We start from the raw sequence: 26,277 nt of genomic DNA, 5'->3' as shown, positions 1-26,277 counted from the left end.
AACATTTTATACCTTAGGAAAATTTGTACTATTGTCAGTGGCTATACTATTATCAAAAGTCTAGCAAGGGCAGGTATTTTTATGTACAACAGATCTGACCTCCATATGAGATGCTGTTTTCAAATCCAAGTGATAACATCCCTCTATCCTTGAGATACTTGCCTACCAACATGGTTATGCACAGAATGATGTCAAAAACAGATATCAGATCTATACTTGGATGTATTTATGTTTGTGAAGGACAGCTGGACCATATGTTAAATATGTATTGCTGTGGACACTTTTTATGTCACAAGCTTGATGTTTTTCTGTGCTTGATGTTTGTAAACCTGTATCTCCAGAATAGAAAGTGTTATTTATTTATATTTTTGAAAATAGTATTTTGTACTCATCAGAAAAAAAGTTGAACCCCACCAGACTTTTAAGTATTTTTCTTGCAGATTTTTCCTTTATTAAAGTTCTGATGTACAAATATCGATGAGTTCAATATTTAAAGCACACCATTTTGGACTGTTTCAGGCGTATGCAGCAGGGTGCAATATTGTCATTTTAGCTGGCAACTTTGAACGGGTGCAGATCATTCCAGGAGTTGCTCATGGAAATATCAAAGTCACTTGCATTGATTGCTCAACAGACACAGGAAAGGTAAGAGCTAAAAGCAGAAATATCATTTACAAATTTTACTGATAATGTATAAAAATTATGTGGGTGGGGGTAAGTGTTGGTGTGCATGTATTAGGACACGGAGAGAGAATGGCAATGCCTGAACATTTGTGAGACTGTGTGGACATAACAGCTTACGATCAAACTGTTAGTTCTGTTTATCTCCATTTCCTAAAATAATGTGAAGGTTTTTTTTTTATTTTCTTAAATGACAGACAATACAATAAACTAATAAAATAAAATTTTCTGCATAGGTGCATTAGACACAATCTTGTTGGTGAACAGTTTAGTAAGTTAGAGTATCACCATCCTAAAGTAAAGAAAAGCCTTTAGGCATCGTAAATAATTTTGCTTCTTTCACTGTTGATTTGTGAGAACGGCAGTCTTTGCCATCATGTGGTGTAAAGCATCTTATCAGCAAAGTCTGTTACCACAGGATCTTGAGGGTAAACATCATGGCTCCATATGTTACATGTCATAATATTACTCAACAGCAACTACACACTACAGTATATGTGACAGCTTGGTAGAAAGTCAAGGTAAAATAAAACCATCTCAACACATTTCCCTCTCCTACTTTAGCGAAGACAACCAAAAGAACCATTTCAGACCCATTGAGCAGCTTTACTCTCATGCAAAACAAAAGTCTTTCTGAGACTGCTATGTTACTGTAGCATCTGAAATTTTTTCTGCTATATGTATGTGGTAACAAAACAAGAAGATTTTGTTATGTTTTGTCCAAGTTCTATCCAAATAAGTAATTAGAATTTCAAACTGCAGTTTAACATGTAAGACTTCAATAGCATAACAGTTAGAACCATAATGTTCAGTGTTTTTGACTATTTTTAAATCAGCAGAAGCATATTTATATGCAGACTAAAGAACTTGTCAGGGTATCTGTTATCCACATGGCACATGCCTGAAAAGAACATACCTAACTGTTGACATTAGAATTTCTTGTTTATCTGCATGAATGTGATAAAACATGAATTTGTTTTTGCTTTTGTAACTGAACTGTAAATATTAATTTGTATCATGCTGTTCTTGAGCCCTAAACAATATCTTCATTTTTTTCTCTAAACAAGATGTTTATTTTTCATCAACAGTATTTATTGAATTAAATAATAACAATATATTTACTATGACTGATTTTTTTTTTCTGTTTAGAATTTTCTTGCAAAAGGCATACATAGAACAGACTTAAAATTTGCATAATTTGTCTTCAGTTATTGGTTTTAGATAAACTCTTTTTTTTTGTTTTATTTATAGGGAACTAATTAAAAACATGTGAGCATGTCCTCTTCTCAGCTGATCTCTTTATGCTGCTTTAGTCTATTTTCTGAATCATCCTGGTAACTTTAATTAACAGTAGGTGCTTAAATACTTGAATTGTTGAACTGCTGTTTTAGTTGTAGCATGAATGGCCTGCTGATTGGTATTTTGAGGTTATTATTGGTTATTATTTGTTACTTCTGTTGTAAATTGAGGCTGTAGATGAAGCAGATAGGAGTAAAATATATATTTTCACATTTGTGGAACAATTTACCAAACTTACCACCACTCTTATCTGTGCATTTGGACTTTCTTGGTTTGATTACTGCAACTTCGGCTGCCCTGCATACCTTCTTCACAAACTCCAGAAAGTACAGAACTCCACTGCACATCTGGTGCTTAGAGCTAGGGAATGGGACCATGTCATTCCTGTTCTTCCTTTTCTTCACCGTTCTCACATTCAGTACAAACTGTCCTTGCTATGTCTTAATTTCTTTGCTGGATCCTGCCCTGACTATTTCTCTGGACTTCTCTTCCCTTAAAGAGAACTCCACTTTGATGACTGTCTCCTAACTATTTCTGTCACCAGAACAACAACATATGGTCACAAGATTTTTAGTTACTGTGCAGTGAAACAATGGAACTCCTTCCTTTTCCATATCCGCCTCCTACCCACTATTGAATCCTTTAAATGTGCCCTGAAAACTCATCTCTTCCATAAACATTACTTCTTACAACAGTCCACACACTTCTAGGCCTTTTTCACACCCTTCCCCTCTTTTGAGCTTATTGCTACTTCCTTCTCGTCTTCCTTTTGCAAAATCAATATATCCTTGTTATTTAGAGCCTCTTTATGTTTTTATATTTGTCTTTTATTTGTCATCAATACTTCGGTCATTCATGTTGTTTGCTTGTTCTTCTATCCCTCATGTTGCCCATGTCTCATTCTTGTTCTTAAGCACTATGTTCCATGTTCCATTTGGAGTGTGAGTATGCGCTATATAAATTTTGCATTTATTATTATTATATTAAAGTTAATGTCGATTCTGATGTTTCATTTTGCAGATTGCTGCTAGCTATGGGAAAAAAGTATATATTTTTGAACCCACACCACTTGTCAGTGAGAGTTCACATGTAAGTTTTTTGCTATAATATCTGAGTCATTTTGTTGTTTATAGATTTGTTGCAACTTAACTTTTTTGTTTTTGCTTTATTATAGTATAAAGTTTGCTTTTGTAGTCTCAGTAGTGTATTGTCTGGTAGAGTGTGTATCATGGTATAAAACTGTACATGCATGCATCCATACGCACTTTAATTGTCGTGATCCTAGATTTTTCTTTTTAGTATTCAGTATTATAAATGTGTTTTTTATAAGAATTTTCTTAAGATGTTTAGTTTGCAGATAAAAAGTTCATTTTGTTGCAGATGGCAGCATTAATAATTTTTTCTTTTGTTGGCATTCTTTTACATTTTAGTTTGCTGCTTGTTGCTTCCAACTGTAATTTATGTACTAGAGACTAATATATCTTGCCTCAGTCAAGTAATGATGACTCAAACAAGCTGTAGAATGAATGTTGATCACTAGTAAGTATTTTACTGTGCCACTCTTGTTGAAAACAGTCTATGAGCCGTAGCTTAAATTCTCTTAAAAATCTAACATGACTCATGTTAACAATCCTCATGACATTCCCAAATTCAAAACCATAGCAGTAAAGTACTAGCATATTATTAATCCATGTGACCTTGTCATTTCTGTGCATATTTAACAACATATTTAAAACTTTTCTTGGCAGTTGAACAGACTATGAGCAATTTAGTGCCATTCTTTGTCTGTGTGTTTGTATGTCTTTGCTTGTATTCATCTTTAGATTCCTCTCCCCACCACACAGCTTACCCCAGAATCCACCAATATGTGAAGGAAGACACCATCACCTCCTTTGCCTTCAATCATAGGCCCATCATCTGCTGTAATAAAGAAACAAGGCAGAATGTTTTTGTACCAAATGTTCTACACTGTAAACATGTTCACTTTTGAATATTTTGTCCGTTCATGATTGCAGGCAGACAGAACATGCAGCAGTTATCACATTCCCTTATATCTATATCTTATACCTGTATGAAATACCAGGTGCAAGGAGAGAAAAAGAGTGGACCATTGGCTAAATGAGCAGGACGGAGATTATTTAGTTTGACCTAAACAATAAATGAGTTGCCAGACTGGCAGACATTTTTATTAGGCATTGAGGACTGACTTTGACACCTATTAATTGGGGAAGCTGAGATTAACTTGAGGGCTACCTAAGTAAAACATTGCTTAGGTATCAGGCTTCAAGGAAGGAGGAAATGAGCCATGGTCAGTTGCTGAAAAAACGAAACACTGTTGACACAACTGGTGGCTGTTACAAGATGTTGCAAAATGCAGTAGGTGGCAGAAAGATTTTTAGTGCAAATGGCAGAAAGATAGACATTGTTACACAGGTAATGAGTTTCAGCCACATTGGATAAGTGCATCCAATACAGTTTGTTACCAAAGTAATTATCAGAAGGTGATGTGAGCAATGTTAACCATTCCTTTCTTTGGTTTTCATGAACAGAAAGAGAAACCAGATTGCTGTAAGCGATGTATATCAGGACAGGTAATGGCCTGTGAGGCAAGTTCACATGTTTTTGCCTGATGCCTGTTCTGCTATGCTTTCATGCCTTCACGCCATCTTCACAGAAACTAGGAATCTCTCAGTTGTGGCATTACTTTCATTCTAAGTTTATTCTGGATTTGTGATGGTTATTGACAGTGTTATTCTTGGTCTGTAGCATAACGCATGGCTCCTGGAATACTGTAAAAGTCCTGTCAGAGTATGACAGGATATAGTCTGGCTAGTAAAGCTGCAGCCCTGGCCATAAGGGGAACTGAGAAGACTGAGAAGCTACCGGTTCTGACATATGCAGAGGGAGAGTAGCACAGGGACACTGCATACATATGCTAGTAGGCTTGTCATTATCGTGCATGCAGCTTATTAGTGCAGAGCAACCAAAGGAAAATAAAATCAGTTGTAAGCTGAGAGTCAGGGGGCTTACTTGGTTGTTCACAGTATTATACAAAAACTGTCATCTGATGTAAAAAAAATCTTTGCTGTGTCTGCTAGAAAGAATATTCAGGAAAGAAATCAGGTGTGTGTGTGTGAGAGAGAGTAAGGGTTAGAGTTAGGCAAGGAGATCATGAAGCTTGTGGCGCTCTCTGTTTCTTGCCAGTAATCTGTCAGTGGTGAGCAAAAGATGCTGTTGTGGAAGGTTTATTTTAAGTGCATTTTCTTCTTTCTTTCTGCTTTCATTTTTCTAAGCCACCTTTATTCATGATTTTGCTAGTAGTTTACTTAGCTAGATTGAAAGTAGCAGTATAAAATTAAAAGCATAACTAGTTTGCTAGACATATATATAGCACACAGTAATGGAATCTTCAGCTTCACAAAAAAATTTCAGATTTTTTTTTTTTCAATTGGGGTCTAATTTGATGCTTTATATTTTCCTATTGTAATGCACTAAAATGTGCAAATAAAAGAAAAAAAGAAGACAGGTTGGTATCAAATTACTTACACTAAATAAGTCTTAATGGAGCATTAGTTTGCACTCAAATAATTTAGAATAATTTCAGAAGAGAAGCCCTTTGCCAAGATTAAGACTTTGAACTCTGTATATGTAATTTGTGCTTTCATTCTTGCAGAAGTTTTGTACAAGTAGAGAAATTTGTGCACAGGAAAGAGGACATTCAATTTTATACAACTTGGGTACCATTTATGTTAAGTTTTCAGTGTGTTTTCCATGTCTTCATACAGAAGAGTGGTTACCACAGTTTTTGTAAAAGGGTACCTGAGGATGTAAAGACTTGAAAAAGGCTTTTTATAATTTTCCTTTCCTTATCTTGCTTGTCATGTTAGTTTTTTTTGTGATTGGGGTTTTTTTTTTTGGTTATATTCATTACCTGTAATATTTATGGAAAAAGTGTATATGTGTGTGTGTGTGGGGGGGGGGTGGGTGGGCTTGAAGAAAGATGTGCAATGAGGATAACAACTTTATTTATACAATTAACAGTTTTCCGATAAACGAGAAAATTTTCCAATGTACCATGAATATTTATGTTACTTGAGAAGCACAAGAAAGTGCAGCCACCCTATTCTACACATGCACATGTGCATGTAAACCCCATGCTTTTAGTATCCATCAACCCTTTCCTCTGGCCATCTGTCCTTTTCTTGCTTGCTTATTTTGGGAAAAGTGGCAGCCTCTCACCACACACAAATGTAAATGTCTGCACACACCCACACACATTCAGTGTATATATGTATATGCTATGCATCACCAACCCATAATTTCCACCATTGACCTAAAACACACTGCCTCTATGCACAGCAGACTCTTACAATTGTATATACACCTTTGAAAGGAAACGCTTATTTAAAGTGCAGATCTTCTATTTAATGCTTCTCTTATATAAGGCATTGATGAATCTTTTAAGTGTGCCACTTCTTTCCATGGGCCATATTATTTGGCAGCAATACTTTGCACCACTATTTCATTTAGGTCATAATCCTATAATAAGCTAATGCATATTTGCTGAGTAATTGCCTAGGTTTGTATCACATTAACATGCCCTTTATCACACTTTGTCCCCAATAGTCCTTCTGGAATAAGTAAAGTGTTGTCTTACTATCTTTTGTACCTTACTTTATAGTTTGTTTGTATTGCAGATTCCATATTCTGTGAATGCTACATTCCATTGGTTTCAGAAACTTGACATATGTTGATCATTTTAAAGATATATTATTTTTATGCTGCTATCCACCAACAGATTAAGAAAAGTTCTTCAAACCATTGGCAGATTCCACAATCATAACAAATCTTGCTGAGCAAAGCTGAGTTCTTGGCCAGTATTTTTAAATTCTGTAGCACTTTCTGGGTTACATTGATTTTATATCCATCCGTTCACATGTGTGCATGCTACAGACAGTTGATGTGCCTGTTATTTGTGTTGTGTCATGTATGTTGCAGAGGTTAGACTATAGGTGGTACAAGACAGCAGAAATTGAGACAGAATGTTACATCAACAATCTCAGCTGGAACATGGAAGGTGGGCTAAAAAAAGTTGGTTCAAGGTCTTGGCTATATTTGTCCTTTGCCTTCACCTAGAAAAAAATTAACATTAATAATTACTAAATATTACTGCATCTTTAAGTGTAGATTGAGTTATTACTGCCCCAAGAAAATAACAATGGGGAGAAATTTGTTTTTAAATCAGAGTATAGGTTTTTAAAAATCTATAAAGAGCATAGTTATTTTGTTTTCAGTGAACAAATGTCCAGGTTGGATGTCCTATACAGGATAATGTATAAAGTAGTATTCGCTATTGAGTCTATGTGATTAGGACATGTCTAAAATAGTATTACTATCTATGTGATCAAGTTTTCTACACATAGTAAAATAATAAAAAAAATTAGGCTGAATTGTAAACTTTCATTACCATTACACTGCAGCTTTTTTTTTTTTTTATACTCATTTTTAGTGTCAAATCACTTATGACTGTAGCATGTAGGTTGATAACTGAAAGAAAAGATTTTTTAACACATATTTTGATTCACTGCAGTCAATATATTGGACTAAAACACCTTTCATTTTTGACACACATTCATTCATTACATAGGAATAGACAGGAATTGAGGTAGAGATCAGAAAAATCAGAAGAGGGGAAAGAGAGAATGAAGAAAAGAGAGAATGAGTGAGGACATCTCAGTGTCCGCTGTCTGTGTTCATATCAGTAGCTCAGTATATGGCTTCCACAGTAAATCACGTCTACATGATTACTTATGTTATTATAGAGGAGATATTAATGGTTCACCAAAAGCTTTTTGTACAGGCTCCAAACTGCTGACTGGTGGGGAGCTGATACAAATCTGGCAGCTAACACCAGACAAAGGCGGGCAGGGAGACACAGAAACAGAGGAACCTGGGACCAAACGAGTTCACTTCAGCCTGGGGGACTCCAGCATTGCTGGGAGTGGAGACCCAGAGGAAGATGCCTTCACTCAACGCCTCTCCCATGTTCTGGACCCTGCACATCATGGTCTTGTGCATGACCCTGGCACGTGGCAGTGCGTTTGGAAATGCAGGTGAGAACAGCATTAAAAAAAAAACAATGGCTGCACAGAAAATTGATGGCTACATGTTGCACCGTTTTAAAAAAAATGCAGCCTGAGACATTAGAGGCAGAGTGAGAGTGTGTGAGGGGGTAGGCTGACTACATGGATGGAAAGAAATGTCAGCAGATTGTGTAGTGTTACAAATTGCAGTCTTGTGTATCTAACTGTCTATCATTCCACCAGATGCATGTTCATTTGGGTAGAAAAGGAGGGAACATTTAATCAAATTTTGATAACTCTTATAACATATGGTTAACATTTGTTGTTGTACTAGCATTATATTATCCATTATCTTAGACTTCAAACTGGCCAAGTCTTTTAGAGTCTCTTAAAAATTATCTTAAGTCCAACAATAATGAATTTCATCATGTTTCTTAAAGAAAAATTCATTAGACATATTCAGCATTTTATGTCACCTTTTTTTTCATAATGTTATGTATCTTTTTATAGCCACTATCTTCTTGATGTCTTCTTTTTCAAAGGCCCGCAACACCTGTGTATCATCTACAGTTTTCTCCAGATGGCTTTTTGTTTGCATCAGCTGGAAAGGTAAAGTTATATGCTGCATGCATTTAGTCCTAGAAACTGTTTCCAGTTTGCCTGGGTCTTACCAAATTTCAGTTATATATGAAATATATATTTTAATGTCTTGAGTAGAGCTTTTCTGTGAGTCTTTAATGTACTTTCTACAGGAAAAATAGAAAATGAGATATTAAGTTTAGCTGTCAGTAGTCTCAAGATTGAGTGATCTAATCTGATATTTTTGTTCAAGGCCGATCGACTTGTGAAAATTTGGTACGAAGACCAAAAAGGTAAGGGTTTAGAAATTTTGCAGACAGGATGTAATTTCATATTCTCATTTTCCCTCAAATAAGAGGACTCTGTCTTTGTCTTTTGTATAAAGAGGATTAAAAAGTTGCTTTATTAAAGGGAATTCTAGTTTTTGTAACATTGTCTAAACAGTTCATTTTTTTTCCTTCCTGTTTTTGCAACAAACTATGTATCTCTAGAATACTGATCAAAGGTGATCTTAATTTGATTTCAGTTCAGAGAGGGCTGTCTCGTTCAGATAGCATCAGCCCAAAAAGAGATACACTACATTATTCCTTCGTCTACATCTCACATCCACGGGCAGTGACAGGCTTTACGTGGAGGAGAACCAGCAAGTACATGCCACGGTAGTAATGGCTATTTCCATTTTTGTGAAACTGCATTAGATTTAGCATTTCCTGATTTCACACTAGAGTAGTACAATGACTAAACAGTATGAGGTGGACATGCTGAATCAATAATTGAATGATTCTCAAGAAGCAGGGCAGTCTGGTGGTGCAAGCATTAGCGCCTGTCACTAGACATTGAAGGTTGGCTATGCTGGGTTCAGCTCTGTTCTGGAGATTGGTGTTCTTTTTCTGCATGTGGCATTTGTTTACAGAGCCAGCTGCCTTGCCATGATCTAGCCTTAGTTTCTGGCTGGACTTAAAATACCAATCCTTCTTCCCACCCCAACACACTCAAGAAACCTCTTAAAACTCATCTTTTTAAAAGGCTGACGTACTTGCTAGCAACTCACCTCAACAGCACTGTGATGTGTTTCATAGGATCTGTTCACTATACAAGTCTTCTAGTAATAGCAGTATATCTTACCTTTTGTTATTTTATATTCTATCTTTGCAGGGGTGCTGTGGCAAATATGCTGGTGACATCCTGCCTAGACAACGTATGTCGGATCTGGGTAGAGACTATTCTTCCGGATGATGGGTTGGTTGATCTGGAACAGGTTGAGCCATCCCTGTCTCACGACATCAAGCACCATGCTCATCGGCACAAGAAGCGCTTCCTGCAACGCTTGCGGACCATTAGGTCTGCTGACCACCGCATGCTTACATCATATTTGCCTTCACCTTAGAACATTGTTCTGCCAAAAGCTTTTATCATCAGCAGCTGAACACTTCCATTATCTCTGTGATTCATTTTAGTCCAAGGGCCATAATTATGAACAAGCACAGCATATATGCATTATTACTTTTGTTTGCTACCCTGCTTATGCAGTCAGGGGTAATTTTGTCTAAAGGACCTAGTTGGAGACTTTTTGATCCAAAAAATTTCCCAGTTCTCACTGTATAATTACTGCATCACATTAACTTGTTAAAAGTGATTACTAGTCATTTATTGTATTGATTTGCAGTCTCTTACTCATCCCTAACATGTGTGTGGTAACTAGAGTCACTTTAACTGAAAAACATGCTGTCATTGATCTAAACAAGACTTGGTACATTCTGAAACTTGTTTTGCATGTTCACACAATCACCTTTGCACATCTGTGAGAAAAAATTTAATCTGTTCCTTTATCTAACATGTAATTAATATTAAAATAAATGTTGTCATTGTGTCTTTCCATTCTTATTAATATATGAATATATAAGATAATTTTATGTCAACCACTTCAGTCTTGCTTGTGGCATTTCTCAGAAATGTTGCTTTTACTGCTAGCTTGATTTGGTTCTGCAACAGCTGTTCTAACATAGAACTAACACAGCTGTTGCATGGTGCTGTTTTTCAGAGGTCAAGGTTTCCCTGATCCTGCTTATGCTATGGCTGCAAAGTATGAGTCTCTAAGGTATAATGCCTCAGATCATGACACTTGAGCAAAGTTGCCTGCCTTCTAAACGTGACTTTGGTCCTAGCTGTAGGCTTGAATGTCTCCTAAGTTGATTAGTACTGATTGACTTTGGTCCTAGCTGTAGGCTTGACTGTCTCCTAAACTGATTAGTACTGACATACATTCTAACACTAACTAAAGAATCACTGTAAATTGCCTGATTGAATTTCTACTTTGATATTCATCGTACATTTAGAACTATCCACTGGTGTGCCTCATGATTTATTACTTTAACTGACTGCAATTTGTGAGTTTCTAACCAGGCACTCTGCCATTTCAATATGATTAAAATATATTTTACTGTTTTTTTTCTAGTTGCCAAAGCATATTTGCTCTTGCTTATTTCTTGCACCCCTGCTTCAGATCTGAAGTTTTGTCTACTCCAAAGATAACTGTCTAAAAACTCATTAAAATTAAAAGTCAGAACTCCATTGCTAAAGCATGGGCTGGTCAGGTAGTAGCAGCAAAGTTAATGTCAGGAATACAGTGAAGATAATCAAGTATCACATTAAACATTAAAAAAAAATCCTTGCAAACACTCATTCAAGTCCACCTGACTGAAGGTGCTATACTTCTGTGGAACTGCTGTCTTTAAAAGGGTGACAGAAATAACTGATAGCTTTAATCACAAAGACAGCATATTCTGTGGCAGCATTCACATCAGTATATCTGAAATTATGACCACCTAAGGCTAATATGTTTTTGTGGGGAGGCCTGCAATCAGTACTTGTTAGGTGGGGAAAGACTGGCAGCTTTGTAGTGTTTTACCCAGGTGTGTTCTATGATAAAGCTGATGGCATTTGATGATGTCATTCGTGAAGAAATGGCCTCCTTTTAATATGCTATGAAGGAGCTGATTGGATCAGATAGCAAATATGAGGTGGTGTATACATGTCCTAGAAAGCTTTGTAGATCATTGAAACAAAAGTGGTGATGTAAATAAAGACATTGCTGTTTTTCCCCCCAAAATATATACAAAGTTACATTTCCTTCCAACTGTAGCCAGCCATTTAAGACTTGAATAGTTATTATACAACTTTCACAATGTTTGCAGTACGTATGGTGACAGAAATGATAGTTTGAACTAGAGATGATTTGAAAAAAAAATTTAAAACGAGAGTACTGCAGTGTTTAAATTATATTTTCATTTTTTTTATGACTTGATTTGTTAATAAAATGGTAGTATATAATCAGGATACTGGCAGTTAGCTAAAGCATCCTGGAAGGTTTAGTTTTTACAGTGGAAAGTATAAAACTAATATAATTTTGCAATCATAATAAGAATGATTAATAATTAATAATTCTAAAAATATTAATTATTTGTACTGTTGATGACACAGATAACATCTAATAGATCTGCAGATCTTTATAACACTTGGTGAATTAATATTGATAGCTGCAAAGGATGTTTTATGGAACAAGAGTCATTTACATGTATTTTCTTTTGCATCTTATCAGTCTCTAATTTGTATCCTTTTTATTGTTTCATCAGACATGCTATTCACAAACGCAGAAAGCACAAATATGGTCCTGAGACAGTGATGAGCACAAATGCCCTGAACTCCATGGGTAGTGTGCATGATTTTCACCGCTTTGCCATTCACCATAATGGCGTCTCACCAGTTTTACATTTTCACCTAGCTGGTAGCATTAACCCTTACACAGGTAAGACATTTAGAATACAAAAGAGAATTTTAATATAAATTGGAGTGTCGGAGTCCTTACAAATACACTGATTTATTTTAAGAGTTGCAAAAAGAAAAAAAGAAAAAGAAGATATTTCCTCAGGTATTTTGGCTATCATTCAAAGTTTGTGTTGTCTTACCACTCTTTATATGAGTTCTGGGATCTGTCATGAAGGATAAAGAATGGGCTCTGGGATGATTTTTTTTCTGGTTTACATTCACCAGGAATCAGTAATATAAAGGCAGCTATTGTCACAGCTAACAGTGAGCTTATATCTAGTCCACTATGGTGTTAGACATTTTATTGAGTCAATTTCCTGTGTCCTGCAAGACTTTTGTGTAAATTGTTATATTGTTTTAATTATGAATACCTTGGATGTTAAAAATGAGAGTATTTATGACCACAGAAAATTGTACTGTTCATAAGGAAAAGTTAATCATGAATCTAAGAGCTCTTTCATGGCCTGAGATGTAGGCTTAGCCCTCTAACTGTAATCTGTTGTCTAAACAGAGATGATCAGCTTATACACTGATTTCAGACATTCCATTGTCACCTGTAAGTGGTAACCAGTACAGTCAGCACAACTTCCGCCTGCACTGGCTGGACAACAAGGAGCTACAGTTCACCATGGAGGCAGAGAGACTTTTGCAGGAGCTCCACACAAAGCTAGTGCACGAGGATACAGAACAAGGGGCTGGTGCTCACCTGGGGGGAGATGAAACTGGTGACAGTGATGAGCATGATGATGATGGGGATGGTGAACATGAGCAGCATTTTGCTAGCTTTGGCCAGGAGACATATGACAAAGATGATGGTTAGTTGTACATTGCAGTAGACCTTGAATGTGCATGGAAAATGGAAGCTGTGTGAAGGACTAGCCTGTTTGTAAGAGATTTCTCTTTGTGAATAGAGATGGGATATGTGTGTGAGAGATTGATCAGGGGCATTTCATTGGCTACAAAATAATGATGGTGCTTATGTTTCTTGTGCGGTTTCACTGTTGGTCTGTATGTAGTCTTTTGTTGTGCAGCGCATTGAGTTTGTACCTCTATGGAGAAAGGCACTTTACAAATCCAGTTATTATTATTGTTTATATTAAACATCATTTATAACCAAATCCTGCTCACTTTTAAATGTTATTTCTTTAGAGGGAATTTCTTTAACCTTTTTATTAATTAAATAGTTTTCTTTTGTCTTTGATATAACTTTGGTATCTGTAAAAAACAAAATTTCTATTACTGTAACAGATGTGGCAAAGAAAAGAAAACACAAGCTCTTCAAAAGGAAGAAGTTGTCCAAAGGGGAATCAAATAAGACAGTAGTACAATCTGACAGCCAGACTAGTCTTTCATCAGAACATGATTCTGAGGACATGGAGAAATCAGTGTAAGAAATCTTGTTCTTAACACATGGGAACTTTGCACTATATGTATATATATGGTAGTAGTACCTATGTACTACATATGGGAAGAAAACTCTGTAGTTATATTATGGCTAGAATAGTTTATAGCTGTGAAAGGATACCATACCTGATAGTTGTAACATAAGAATTATTTAAGGCTTACCATTGTAAAATGAGCATACATTTATAGAAAAAGTAAATAGTTTTCTGCTATGCTTGCCTATACCACTGACACCATTAACCTCAGAAAACTGTACAACCATCAGTATTGTCAGGGTTTATCATTCTTTGTCTTTTTAAACTAGGGATCAATCCTGGAACGTCTTGACCATAACATTGAGATGCTGCTGAAAGAATGGCAGTCTACATCTGACATGTTGTTTAGCATTCATCCTGTAGATGGCAGCTTCTTAGTTTGGTAAGCCTCTTGTTTTCTTACCATCTACAGATACTGGCTTTCTACTTCATTTTACTTGGGCCCTTGCAAGTTAGAAAAGTTTCCTACTTCTCCAGGCTGTGGAGGGCTGAGCATGTTTTCATATTGTTAAAGTTCTTGTTTTGTTAAAAAAAAGCGTACACATTTTTCAAAATTTTGTGCTGTTTATTTTAATGGTAGGATACAAAATGGCTGATGGACTGTTATTCCATTTTTATTTTCATCAGTGCAATAACATCACCGGTGATGAAGAGCATTTTATAACAGCAATTTGATCAGCAGTTCTCACTACACATATAATCAGAATAAAATCAGCAGAATATCAAAAAAAAAATCCCTGATCACTGGTATAAATACAAGAAAAAGGTGGTTCCATGTCAAGCTTACGAATGCAATTACCTGAATGCAATTTTTTGTTTTCTCATGAGATTGGGTTTCATTAACTTTAACATACTAATTCTTGAACCCAAAACAGATAACCACCTTCCGTTTTTTAGATACAAACCTTCAAACATCAACAAGAACAGAAAGAAGTCAATTTTTTATCAATGTCATTATATCTACATCCAGTGGAAGAGCTGGAAGCATATCTTATTTAGGCATGCCCATGTTTCATCGCTCTTAACTGCATTGATCTTGTTACATGCACAACTGATGTGTTTTAAGACTTACATCTCATTCTGGTCATAGATAACACCACCACTATTTAAAAAGTTGTATCTTATGAATGGAAAGTGGTCGTATGTTCAGATTTGCGTTTATTATTATTATAAAATCAGGATACTCTCAGTCCTTGTTACCTGGTTCCCTTTTTGCATTTTCTGCATTTGTTTTTTTTTAATTTATCATTAGTACTGTTGTTTATTCTTCCGTCATTCGTATGTTTGTCCTTTTGCCCCTCAATGTTCCCTATGTCTTGTTCTTGTTTTTAAGCACTAAGAACATGCCCCTTAGGAGTGTGAGTATGTGCTATACAAATTTTGCATTTTATGATTATTATTACTATTTGGAGAATTTTTATTGCATAATAAACTAAACCCAATCGTTCAGAATACATTTTGCACTCCACTGTGTCTTTCAGGCTATTTCATTTTTTCTTGATTAGTATAAAGTATTTAAGAGCATCGAGTGTCTTTTTTGGTCTCTTTCATTTACTGTTATTTGTCTGTATATATAGTCTGGTTGAATGGCTGGATTGGAGATTATCTTTTCAAAGTTTTTTTGACTGCATTGGTTACTTATAAACACTGTTCGTTGTATATCATAGGCTTGTTGAATGGCTCGATGAGGGATTGCCTTTCACATTTCGTCAAGCACAGATAAGTTTCTCTTCATGCTTGCCACATGCCATTCCTGTGCCTGATGCAGCCACCATGTCTTGTAACCTTCTTCTGTATTGCAACTACAGTCGTATGGACATAAAATCTGTCATGCACATTTCAGAGGTGGAGGAGGGTGGAGTCTCAGCAAGTAATGCAGGTAGTGTTGATTTGACGTTTGACATTTAATCTGACTAAATATTTTGTCAAATTAAAATTTTTGTTTTTGTTTAACAGTATGTAAAAGTGTGGTGCTGCTCACTTTTATTCTGTCTATATTAGTGTGGGTATGTACTTAGCTTGCATGCATGTCGATTGAACAAAGTTGCGAGAAGAGCAAAGGGAGATAATCCAGTTGCACATGCTTCCATATTCCAGCTGCCTGATACCATAAGAGAGAATTGAACAGTGTATATGTTCATCATTACCATATTGCAGCTGTATAAGAAAGAATTCAATTATTTGTTTGTCATGTTCATATTCAGGCTGCCAGATGTCACAAAACAGAATCCAATATTGTGTGTTTATAATTTTTATATGCCAGCTTTATATCACAAGAGAAAGTTTGTGATTAAGCAAATAGCCTTTTTTGTACATGTTTTGCTTGCAAAAAGGAGGTTTGTAATTTATTTTTACTATTATTAATGACTGGTATAATGACCGGGTCCGATGGCGGCGTGTGGTTGCGGCCCTATGCTCCACTGGGGGCGAATAGGAACGAAGAAGAAGAAGAAGAAGATTATTAATGAAGCAAAGCTAAGTTTGTTTTATTTTTCTCCAGCAGGTGTCAGGAATAATCATATAGGAGCTAACAGCATGGACATGTTGATACCAAATGTACTTCTAGTCTCCAAGCATAACAATGGAACACTAAACCAGTGGCAGGTGAGTTTTTATTTCTTTAGTATTTAACTTTGATAAAGCAACATTAAACCAGTAGATTTTGAAGAAAATTTCTGTTAGTAACTGATCTTTCATCTCTTCATCTGCACCAAGAAGATATTCACTTTGGCCATAACTTCACTTAGTTAATGTTTTAGTATGGTGTACATAGCGCAGACCTATTTACAACATAACAAAGGGAAGACTTTTCATCCTTGGGAACTTGTCCTTAAAACTGGTAGCTACAATATTATGAAATGTGTAGAGTAAAAGCCCAGAAATATAAAATTGTTGTTGTCTCCAAAGAATTTGTGTCTCAGCATACTCTAGAGTCTAGACAGTTTTTATCCATAGTGCTGGCAGCAACAGCCCATGAATTCATTAGAAAGTGATAACAATAACAACCGACTTTATTAATCCCAACGGGCAATTTAGATGGGAGCTGTGCCCTGTTTCCAAAATATATGTATATGGGAAAAAAAAAACAACAAAAAACAAACAAAAAAAAAAAAAAAAAACACACACACACAACCACACACATGCACACCTACCCATCACACACACACACCGCTGATAGTTCATCTGTGATTGAGTAGCTGAACTGCGGATGGCACAAAAGATTTCAGGTGCCTATTGCTTTTGCATACTGGCATGGCATAGCGTTTTACCAGAGCTTAATAAAACAAATTCTTGCGCTAGCACATGCTCAGGTATGGACATAACGCGGGAAGCTTTCCTAATTAATTGTTGATTACAGAAGGAAGTCAAGTCCCTCTGTTTAATGCCAATTATCTTGGAACAGATGTGGACAATGTTATTCAAACTGTTCCTGTCATGGACAGATAGATTTGAAACCAGCATACAAATGAGAAGGATAAAAGACTCTCAATAAAAGATTGGTAAAAACGACCTAAAATTGCTCTGCTAACAGAGAAGCTATTTAACTTCCGCAAAAGGTACATTCTTTGCTGCCCACGTTTGACAATGTGTTCAGTGTTTAGAGTCCATTTAAGCTGGCAATCAAAAACAGTTCCCAGGTACCTGAAAGAGGTAACAGTTTCAACAGGTTTGCTATGTATCACACTGGGAGCAACAAAATCATCTTTAAATCTCCTAAAATCTATATTCAATTTCTTTGTTTTGTCTACATTTAACTCAAGAAAGTTCTCATCGCACCACTGTACAAAGTCAGTTAAGGCATTACCATGATCTGTCTTATGTTCTTGTAAAAGAGTGATCAACACCCCCACCCTTCCTATAAGCAAATTGCAATGGGTCCAATTTACTCTCTACAGATGTTAAGATTTTTGACAATCTTCTCAAGGGTTTTCATTATGAGGGAGGTTAGTGCTATTGGCCAAAAATCATTAGGTTGACTAGGATTAGCTTTTTTGGGGAGTGGGATGATATTAGAGAGTTTCCAGAGTGTAGGAATGTGCCCTGAGTCAAGAGAGAGTTGAAAGAGGTGTTGAAACACTCCACCCAGTTGAACAGCACACCAATGCAAGACCCGCCCACAGATTCCATCTGGCCCTTGCGCCTTGTTAACCCTAACCCGCTTAAGCAGCTTTGTCACATCGACTTGAGAAATTACTATGTTATCATTAGGGACAAGTGACTCTGAGTTCCCTAACTTTATCAGAAAAATCATGATTCTCAAAACGTGCATAAAAGTTGTTCAAAACATTTGGCAAGTCCCGATCACTCACGCCATTAAGTTTGACTGATTTTCTAGTACAATCTACCTTCTGATTAACAGAAGCCATAGACTTAATCCTCTGCCAGGCATAAAGAAGGTCGCCGGCACAGTAACGCAACTCTATCTTGTCTTTATACTCTCTTTTTGCTCGTTTTATTGCCTCCCTTACCTCTTTATGCACAGATCTTTTTGCCAAGGCATCGCCAGTGAAAAAGATACGTTTTTTCCTGTTTAGAACACTCTTCAGGCTCCTGGTAACCCACGGTTTGTTGTTAGGGAATATTACAATTGAAAGTGATGTCATATATGCTCCATCAGAATGACAGAAATGCTAGTAAAAGTGAATGTGCCATGTTCAGCTGGTAATACTCTTACAAAATCTGCTTTTCTGAATTTTAGAATGTAAGGAATTACTATTTCTGCAGAACAAATTAAGATCAAGAGTAAAATCCATTAATGTAGCTGTTGGATCCATCATGAAGGAAAAAGATTTATACTTTGTCTTCATTTTCAGTTTATTTGGTCTTTACTTAGTAAATAAACACAGAAATGAAATTACAAGGATTTTCCTAGGATTACAGGTCTTTTCTGAAAAGATTACAGTTTGTCATCCTAAAGGTATACAGGTCTGATAGTGAGACATTATCCTCGCAAATATTATCTTCATGAAATCTGTGGAGAGCAGACTCTCTGATGTCTCAGAGAATCCGCTTGTAATGTTCTCTGTTGCAGATTAGTTTCACCGAGAGCTCAATGTTTCAAACGGTGGTGAGCGTGGCTCATGCTGCCCGTGTGTGTGGTCACCGGTTCCGCACCAATGCAGCAGCCTGCCATCCAGTCCTGCCGCTGCTGCTTACCACATCTCACCACAACCTTCCAGACCCTGACACTACGCCAGAGAGAGAAACATCCCCAGAAGAAGAGGATGGAGATGCCAGCAAATCTCTTGGTGCTGGTGTCTTTGCATTTTGTAGTGAACTGATCCTGTGGCAGGTATTGCACATTATTTATTTTCTTGACCTTTATGAACAATAAAAACTTTGTGCTTTCAGTTGTGTCACATTGATTAGATTTATTTTTGTTATACCAGTTACATTTATTACTTTGCTGGGTTTAGGAGGAGAGAACAAAGGAGCACCTGTTTGTTTTTTTTGTTGGGGTTTTTTTTTTGGCTAGCTGTGTTAGCCATTCTATACACAAAATAGAAATTGTTTAGGGTACCTGTTACATATCTGTTACTTTCAAGTGATGACAGATATTTGTTGATAGGTCAATTCTGTTGGGCCTCTTTCCAAGTCTGGAGGACTGATGGAACTAGCAAGAATTAATTCTCCATCTACCACTGCATTTACCAGCATGGCTTGGGTTCCCACCCTTTTGCCTAGGTGAGTGAGGAGCACCAGCTTGGGGCTTAGGAGGAAGATGAAGAAGTTGTAATATTCTCATGTAATTTTCTCTTGCTATGCTTGTCATGCAGCAATTCTCTGCCACTACCTCCTGCATTTGTAACCCTTTGAAAGTGACAAAAGCATTTTTTTTCAGTTAATTGTTTTGCTCAGAATCTGTGATTATGTAAGTTAAACTATTAAGGAATAATAGTAATAATACAATTAATTCAGATAATGCTTTAACCCATCATCAAAGGCTATAAACAGAATAATAATAAAGTTTATTTTAAAGGATGTATGTGTTTCAGGGATAATGTATCACTATTCATGTGATAGTTCTGATCTGCATAACTCGAATAAGCCGATATCTAAACTTGATTCTGAGGTGTTTTTTTTCCTGACTAGCACGACACTGGGTTCCTGCAGCAACTCACCTAGTGCTCTGTTTGTGGCATCTGATGGTGCCAGTCTTCGCCTGTATCAGGCTGTTATAGATGCACGTGCACTTCTCACAGAATCAAAGCCAGCTCCCAATGAGGTGAGTTAATGTGGCACCTGGAGCTATCTGCCCTTGCCATAACACCGTCACTTCTGCTGTAACAGTTTATTTGCTCAAAGTTTAAAGCAGTAGTCACTAAGTGGGCAGTTAGGAAACAGCTGTTGAAGAGCTGTGTGATTAGTTTCTTTTTCCCAGGATCTGTCACTAAGGTATTGGCTGTCATATTTTAAAGGGGCTGACTATTGTCATTCACAAAAAATTGTGCGTAAAATCTCAGCCACTCTTTCCTAGTAAGTCCCATGTCCTAGGGGAGATAATCTGCTGCCAAAAAAGACGGCAAAATACAGTATGTCCCCAACTTACCAACAAGTGCTGTTTTAGGAGGCTGTTTGTATGTTTGTTTGTTAGTACTGGGATGAATGTATGTTGTGATTGCAGTATGGTACCTGTACAGCCAGCTCTGCTTTTGGAAATACCAATATAAAGGATAGTTTTTGATTGTTTTTACTGTGCTTGAACATCCTTCAAGTGCATAAAATAAAGTTTATAATAGGTTATATTTACAGTACAGGTATAAACTGAAGTTTATAATAGTATCAGACCATGTGGGTAGAGTGAGAGAGCTATTGTTTAGAACTCACGTACCCACACTCCCTCTTGCTGCCACCACAAGGCAAAGATGTGAACTATTATTACATGGGAATAACTATAAACTGTTGATGTAAGCATCTTGCCTAAAGTCAAGTATGAGAGGTTTTCTCGTCTGGCTGAGACTGTACGTCTGCTTAATCTTCTTTACTCCAGCAAACATTCAGCTTCTCTAGCGCCAGCTCCAGCTACTGTCCTGACCCTGGCAGCCCACCCCAGCCTCTCAGCCAGATCTTCCATGTGGCCAGCCTCCAGTCATCTGCTCGTCCAGGTTGCATCATTGAACTGGACACCATCAATGATGCCACAGCCGTATGTGTTGACTGCTAAACTTTGAAAAAAATTATGAATTTTTTTTCATCTTTGTCAGTTTTATAAACTAGATAAAAAGTATGAGTTGTGTACCTTTAGCATTGTGATACAGAATAAGCTAGATTTGGACCCTTTATCAACATTCTGCACATTATATGGTTGAATTATTACCACTTTCTATTAAAACCCCCATAAACCATGAGCAAGTTGAAACTTAGAACACTGCCAGAATCAGCATATTCATTGATAGAAGTGACACTGAAGTGGATCATAAAAGCAACAATGTGTTAAGTTGACTGCATTACTGAACAGACAACACATTACTCGAAGGTTGACTGCCAAGTGTCTGGTAAAGTGATGGCTGCTACCAAGTACAAATTAATGTGCATTATTATGTGTGACAGAGTATTACCTCCAAAAGATCTGTTTTTTTTTAACCTAGTGTGTAATAAAATTTTAATAAAAAGAAATTTGTGTACAAAATAATAACATGACATAACTGCTGTCTGTGGTACACAAGCAAGCTGTTGTTGCAGGACTGGCAGAACATTCAGCTGTTGCATGTGTTCCAAGAGGCACTAGTTACAGGGCAGCAACACCAGTCTTCATCATCCACTGCCTTTAGACCAGAAAGTGCTAATGTTGGAGATACCATGGGGGCATATGTGGACCTCTCAAGGGTATGTATACCCAAACTTGCTAAGTTTCTAGTTTTTATTTTTTTTTTTTAATGTTAAATTTACTGTCAATTTTCTGTATCTGAAGTCCAAATATTCCCTTCTGAAATTTTGCTATTTTTTTTCTGCCTGTATTGTTTTAGTATACATTATGTCTGAGATACTTTTGTGTGATTCCCTGATAGTGTTTTTGTAAAGAGCTTTTCTTTGGTGCACAGTCAGGCAGCTTTCTGGAGAACTTCTACCTGGTTGTGCTGGAACGCCTGAGCACAGTGATAGGGGACGAAGGATCTCGTGTTCACATGTGGCAAATTACGATATCTTCTCAACCCAATGCTCCATACCATGATGGTGAGTGTTTTGTGTGTGTATATAGGTAGTGGCAGTAGCCTAGTGGCAGACACGGAAATGCACAAAAAAACCCCAAAATACAGTGTTTTCAAACTGCTTTTTGGTATCTTATGCCTCTGTTTCATTATGAGAAAAATACATGACATTAAAGATTAGACTTTCCACTGTCGTATTTTGTATTTTATTTTTGGGTCTTATTGTTCTGCAAGCGGAAGACAAAAGACACAATTAACTACCTTAGACATGGCTTTCCGATGGCAGCCATTTTTGATAAAGCAAAAACACTACCACTGGCTAGTGTGTGTGTGTGTGCACCTTTGGCCTTGGATCCCAGTGCTTTAACCTCTGCTGTCCACTTGCCTGTCTGGTGTAGGAAACAGAGAGAAAGATTATGGCTCCATGGATGATGGTAACTCTGATGAGGAGGAAGCCCTGTACTATCATGACTCACAAGGCAAACAGGAAACCAGTGCCCCTGTTATGAAAATGTCTATCACCACATGCAAGGTAACAAATACTGTTACTGCTCAGAAACTGGAAGAAGATTGTAATAGTAGAGTGTTGGCCTGCCATTTATAATTTTATGCCAGTTTAAAGACAGATTTTCTATAGAAAAAATTAAATGCTATATTTCATGTCAATTTGAAGAGAGATTTTCTTTAGAAAAATTCGCAGTACTATTGCCAGAGGACAATTAGGAAGCAGCTCACCCAGTTATATAACTTGCTAAATCATGCATTAATCATCATGATTGTATTTTTTCTTCTGCTGTTGGCTGCATGACTTTTGCGAGTCATTGATTAGATTCCTTTTGCTATAATAATTCTAATCCCTCATGTATATGTATGTGCCTGCATGCACACTCAGTTTATAGTTTTTAAACTTTTTTTTCTAGTTTTACAAAATTGAAAGAGTGAAGTTAAATTGATTTGCCTATGTACTTGCCTAAAATAACGGAGACATATGTATTGCTCTACTGCTGTTGGGGGTTCTGACTGTTTGCTAGTCTTATCAGATTCTCTTTTGACATTTTTTAGTAGTTTTCTTGAGCTAGTGGTGCATATGGTGCAAATTAGAGAGAGAGAGATGTAGGATCAGTAGCACTGTTGACTTTGCCTGTAAAACACTGTTACTTGTATGTTTTCTAATGTTGTGCAAGTGAATCATGGTTATTTCATTGAGCAGTTGACTTATTCTGATATGTTAAAATTTACACTCCTGGTGATTGGAAAAGTCACAAAGACTTCAGGAGAAAGAAGTTGCTAAGAACATGTCTTTCAGTACTGATAAAGCTCTCTTTTACTATATTTCACTAGGTGTGTACCCAGACTCTGTTTTTACCGACTGGTGTGCACGTTATTTCTGCAAATGTTGCGGCAGGTCATCTTAGCTCTGCCTCCATCTATCCAGCATGCTTTGCACCATACCTTTTAACAACAGCTTGCAGCGATGGACAGCTCCGGTTCTGGAAATGCACTGTTAGCGAAATGGCACCATCTGTTTGTCGGGAAAACTCCCTCAATGTCACAAACTATGAGTTCTCTTCAGGGCTGTCAGGCTTAACAAAGCGCATGTCCACCACCAGTATACAGCAGTGGCAGCCACAGAAGCAGGATTATGAGTGGGAAGAATGGCAGATGATCTGCTCCAAGCGCCAGTCAAGCTCTATCATTATACCCGGTAAGGGTGTGACAGACTAGTGACCTCCTCTTAATGATACCATTGCCTTATCTTTTCCTTAACCTGCTTAACAGTTCGGTCGGAAAAACTGTGAAATCTCGTAAGGTCTGAGATTTTCTACCTCATCCCATAGCATGTATGTTTTTATTTATTTGTATTACAGATAAATTGTTTCTGTTATACTTCAGGCAAACTCCTAATTTATCCCTTTTTCTGATACAGACTGTAATGCTATGAATATTGATAATTTGTACCTCTTTGTTCCCAAAGGAAACCTATTGTGATGGTAATTTCAACTTTACTTCCTTATAGGAAAACCTATCACAGTGAGCTGTGCCTACAGTGGACGTATTGCAGTTGCATATCGCTATGGTGACATTCGAGCACAACCAAACCATCCCGAAGAAAAGTTCATCAACCTTTATGTGGCTATATTTGAGTGTGAATCAACAGGTGCTTTTTTTTCTCTCTTTCAAGAGAAGTACTGAAAACATGTCTGACAAGTTGGCATTGTATTCTACTTAGTGAATAGAGAGCATCCATTCTATCATGTCTGACATGCTGTGTCCTGCTCTGTCTTCTGTACAGGTGGATCAGAGTGGGTTTTGGAAGACACTATTGAGCTGAAGGACATAAAAATCCCTGATCCCCAGGTGGAGATTGAGCTGAGTCAGGTGATGCTCACCCAGCAGATCTTTCCTCCAGGTCTCTCACTCCACAACACCCCTTTTTCTGACATCCCAGGCCTCACACCTACCCTTTCGTCTGCTCCCATGGTCTCAATGCCACGAACAAAATCCGTTCCGAGCCTCAGCACCATCCAGTCTGTTCGCAAGTCCATTGCTGAACAGGTGGGTGGATAGTTTTGTGATTGTCCTCTTGAACATGAAAACTGAATACTGAACGCTTAATATCAGCTTGTTAATGTAGTATGTTTTGAGAAAAAAATGCAGCCAACTGAAATGATTAGAATGAATACAATTTTTGTCCACAGCTACAGGTGTATTTGAAAATACTCTATACCTCCTGCAAGGCAAAACATTACATTTTCAGAAAGCTGCTCTATTAATGAAACACAATTTTTCAGTTATGCCACTGGCTTTTGTACTTAAATGAAGTTTATTGTAAAACATTTTTATAGTATCAGCCAGTGTGTTTGTAGTATTAACCAGTATGCCTACTGCTGATCGTGATTTTTTGTTTTTGAATGTTTTCATTAAATCATGCCCTAGAATAACAGATATGCCTGTTTTTGTGCGAAGGTGACAGCTTCTTTTTGGTCCCAGGTAGCAGACATTGACAGATGTGTCTGTTTTTGTCCCAGGGTAACAAATTGGGCCTTCTGAAACAGAAATGCTTGGTACAGCTGGACTGGGTAGCCACAGAGGATGGCTCTCACATCCTCACTGTGGGTGTCGGCACCAAAATCTTCACCTACACCCAGGTTTCTGATGAGGTGCGTTTCACAAAAAATGTGAAGAGGGTTTGGAAAGGCTTTGTACAAAATTACTTTGACTTTACCCGATGACATAAGAATTTTACTACCTTTTACATGAACTAGAGAGCAGAGTTAACTTTAATAGTTACTGCCCATGAAACACCCTCCTTGTCCTATTAAAAGCTTACCAGCAGTTTCTCTTTTTATGGGTGTTTTTTTTTTTTTGTAGTCATTCGCTTTGGTACCATGTTGTTCAGTCATGGATGACTTTTGTCACCACTACTTTGTCGTACTGTTATATGAATGGGAAGCCACAGTTTTCTGATGTAACATGGAACAAACGCAAACTTTGAAGTGACATGTCTGCAGTTGAATTCAGTTTCTTTTCTTCTTTCCATAAAGTTATTGATGGGATGAGTAGTACCTGAAACTTTGTCTTAAATGTATTGTGCCACTTCAATGAGCTCTTCCTGTTACTGTTTTAATTGCAACATTACTGTTTTCACATCTGACTGCAGGTTGCCCAAGCATCTATAAAAGCTAATGCAGCAATGGCCAAAGGAGTACGTGAGAACACTCCAACAGATATATTTCATCGTCCTCTTGGATTGATACAGAAGTCAAAATCCTTGGTCATTGAAGATTACCAAGAAGAGATCAGATGGATGCGACTTCGTGTTATCGAGCTAGAAACAGCTGATGGGCTACCTCCACTGCCTATGCACATGTCCTGGGTACGAACAGGCATTCTGGTGGTGGGAATGGATAATGAGATTCATGTGTACACTCAGTGGCGAGGCAGTAGCTATGGAAGCTCATCAGGCCCTGCTACTGCTGGCAGTAGTGAGCCCCAGATGGGTGAAGAACTAACAGCTGATAAAAGAACTTTAACAGAAGCCAACTTAGCATCAATGGCATCCTCAGCAGGTATAAGCAAAGGCTTTAAATCTGTGACAAACTTCAAGTCCACGTTGTCAACTCCAAATATCAAACACGCACAATCATTGTCATTACACAAACGAGACTCGACCAAAAGCCTGTCTCTGGTAATGGAAAGGACTCGGGCCTGTCTAGAAGT

At 37.2% G+C, this 26,277-nt stretch overlaps 1 protein-coding gene across 1 annotated transcript in view; it reads left to right on the top strand.

The window, feature by feature from the left end:
• LOC112554441 (dmX-like protein 2) overlaps positions 1-26,277 on the top strand; it is a 71,891-nt gene that overhangs the window by 3,562 nt on the left and 42,052 nt on the right. The window contains 28 exon segments of the mRNA XM_025222216.1: positions 520-645; positions 3,001-3,069; positions 4,530-4,586; positions 6,979-7,057; positions 7,841-8,093; positions 8,606-8,672; positions 8,896-8,935; positions 9,169-9,301; positions 9,798-9,983; positions 10,684-10,740; positions 12,275-12,447; positions 13,007-13,282; positions 13,716-13,852; positions 14,176-14,288; positions 15,574-15,785; positions 16,407-16,510; positions 18,939-19,199; positions 19,476-19,591; positions 20,000-20,132; positions 20,898-21,053; positions 21,590-21,733; positions 21,949-22,081; positions 22,455-22,588; positions 23,398-23,761; positions 24,074-24,214; positions 24,350-24,612; positions 25,086-25,217; positions 25,718-26,276. Of these exon segments, the coding sequence (XP_025078001.1) occupies positions 520-645; positions 3,001-3,069; positions 4,530-4,586; positions 6,979-7,057; positions 7,841-8,093; positions 8,606-8,672; positions 8,896-8,935; positions 9,169-9,301; positions 9,798-9,983; positions 10,684-10,740; positions 12,275-12,447; positions 13,007-13,282; positions 13,716-13,852; positions 14,176-14,288; positions 15,574-15,785; positions 16,407-16,510; positions 18,939-19,199; positions 19,476-19,591; positions 20,000-20,132; positions 20,898-21,053; positions 21,590-21,733; positions 21,949-22,081; positions 22,455-22,588; positions 23,398-23,761; positions 24,074-24,214; positions 24,350-24,612; positions 25,086-25,217; positions 25,718-26,276 (4,618 nt within the window).

The sequence above is a fragment of the Pomacea canaliculata genome, linkage group LG13 (assembly GCF_003073045.1).
Source record: "Pomacea canaliculata isolate SZHN2017 linkage group LG13, ASM307304v1, whole genome shotgun sequence".
Classification (NCBI taxonomy): Eukaryota; Metazoa; Mollusca; class Gastropoda; order Architaenioglossa; family Ampullariidae; genus Pomacea; species Pomacea canaliculata.
The sequence above is the reverse complement of the archived record's forward strand: the minus strand, read 5'-3'. Positions and strand labels throughout refer to the sequence as shown.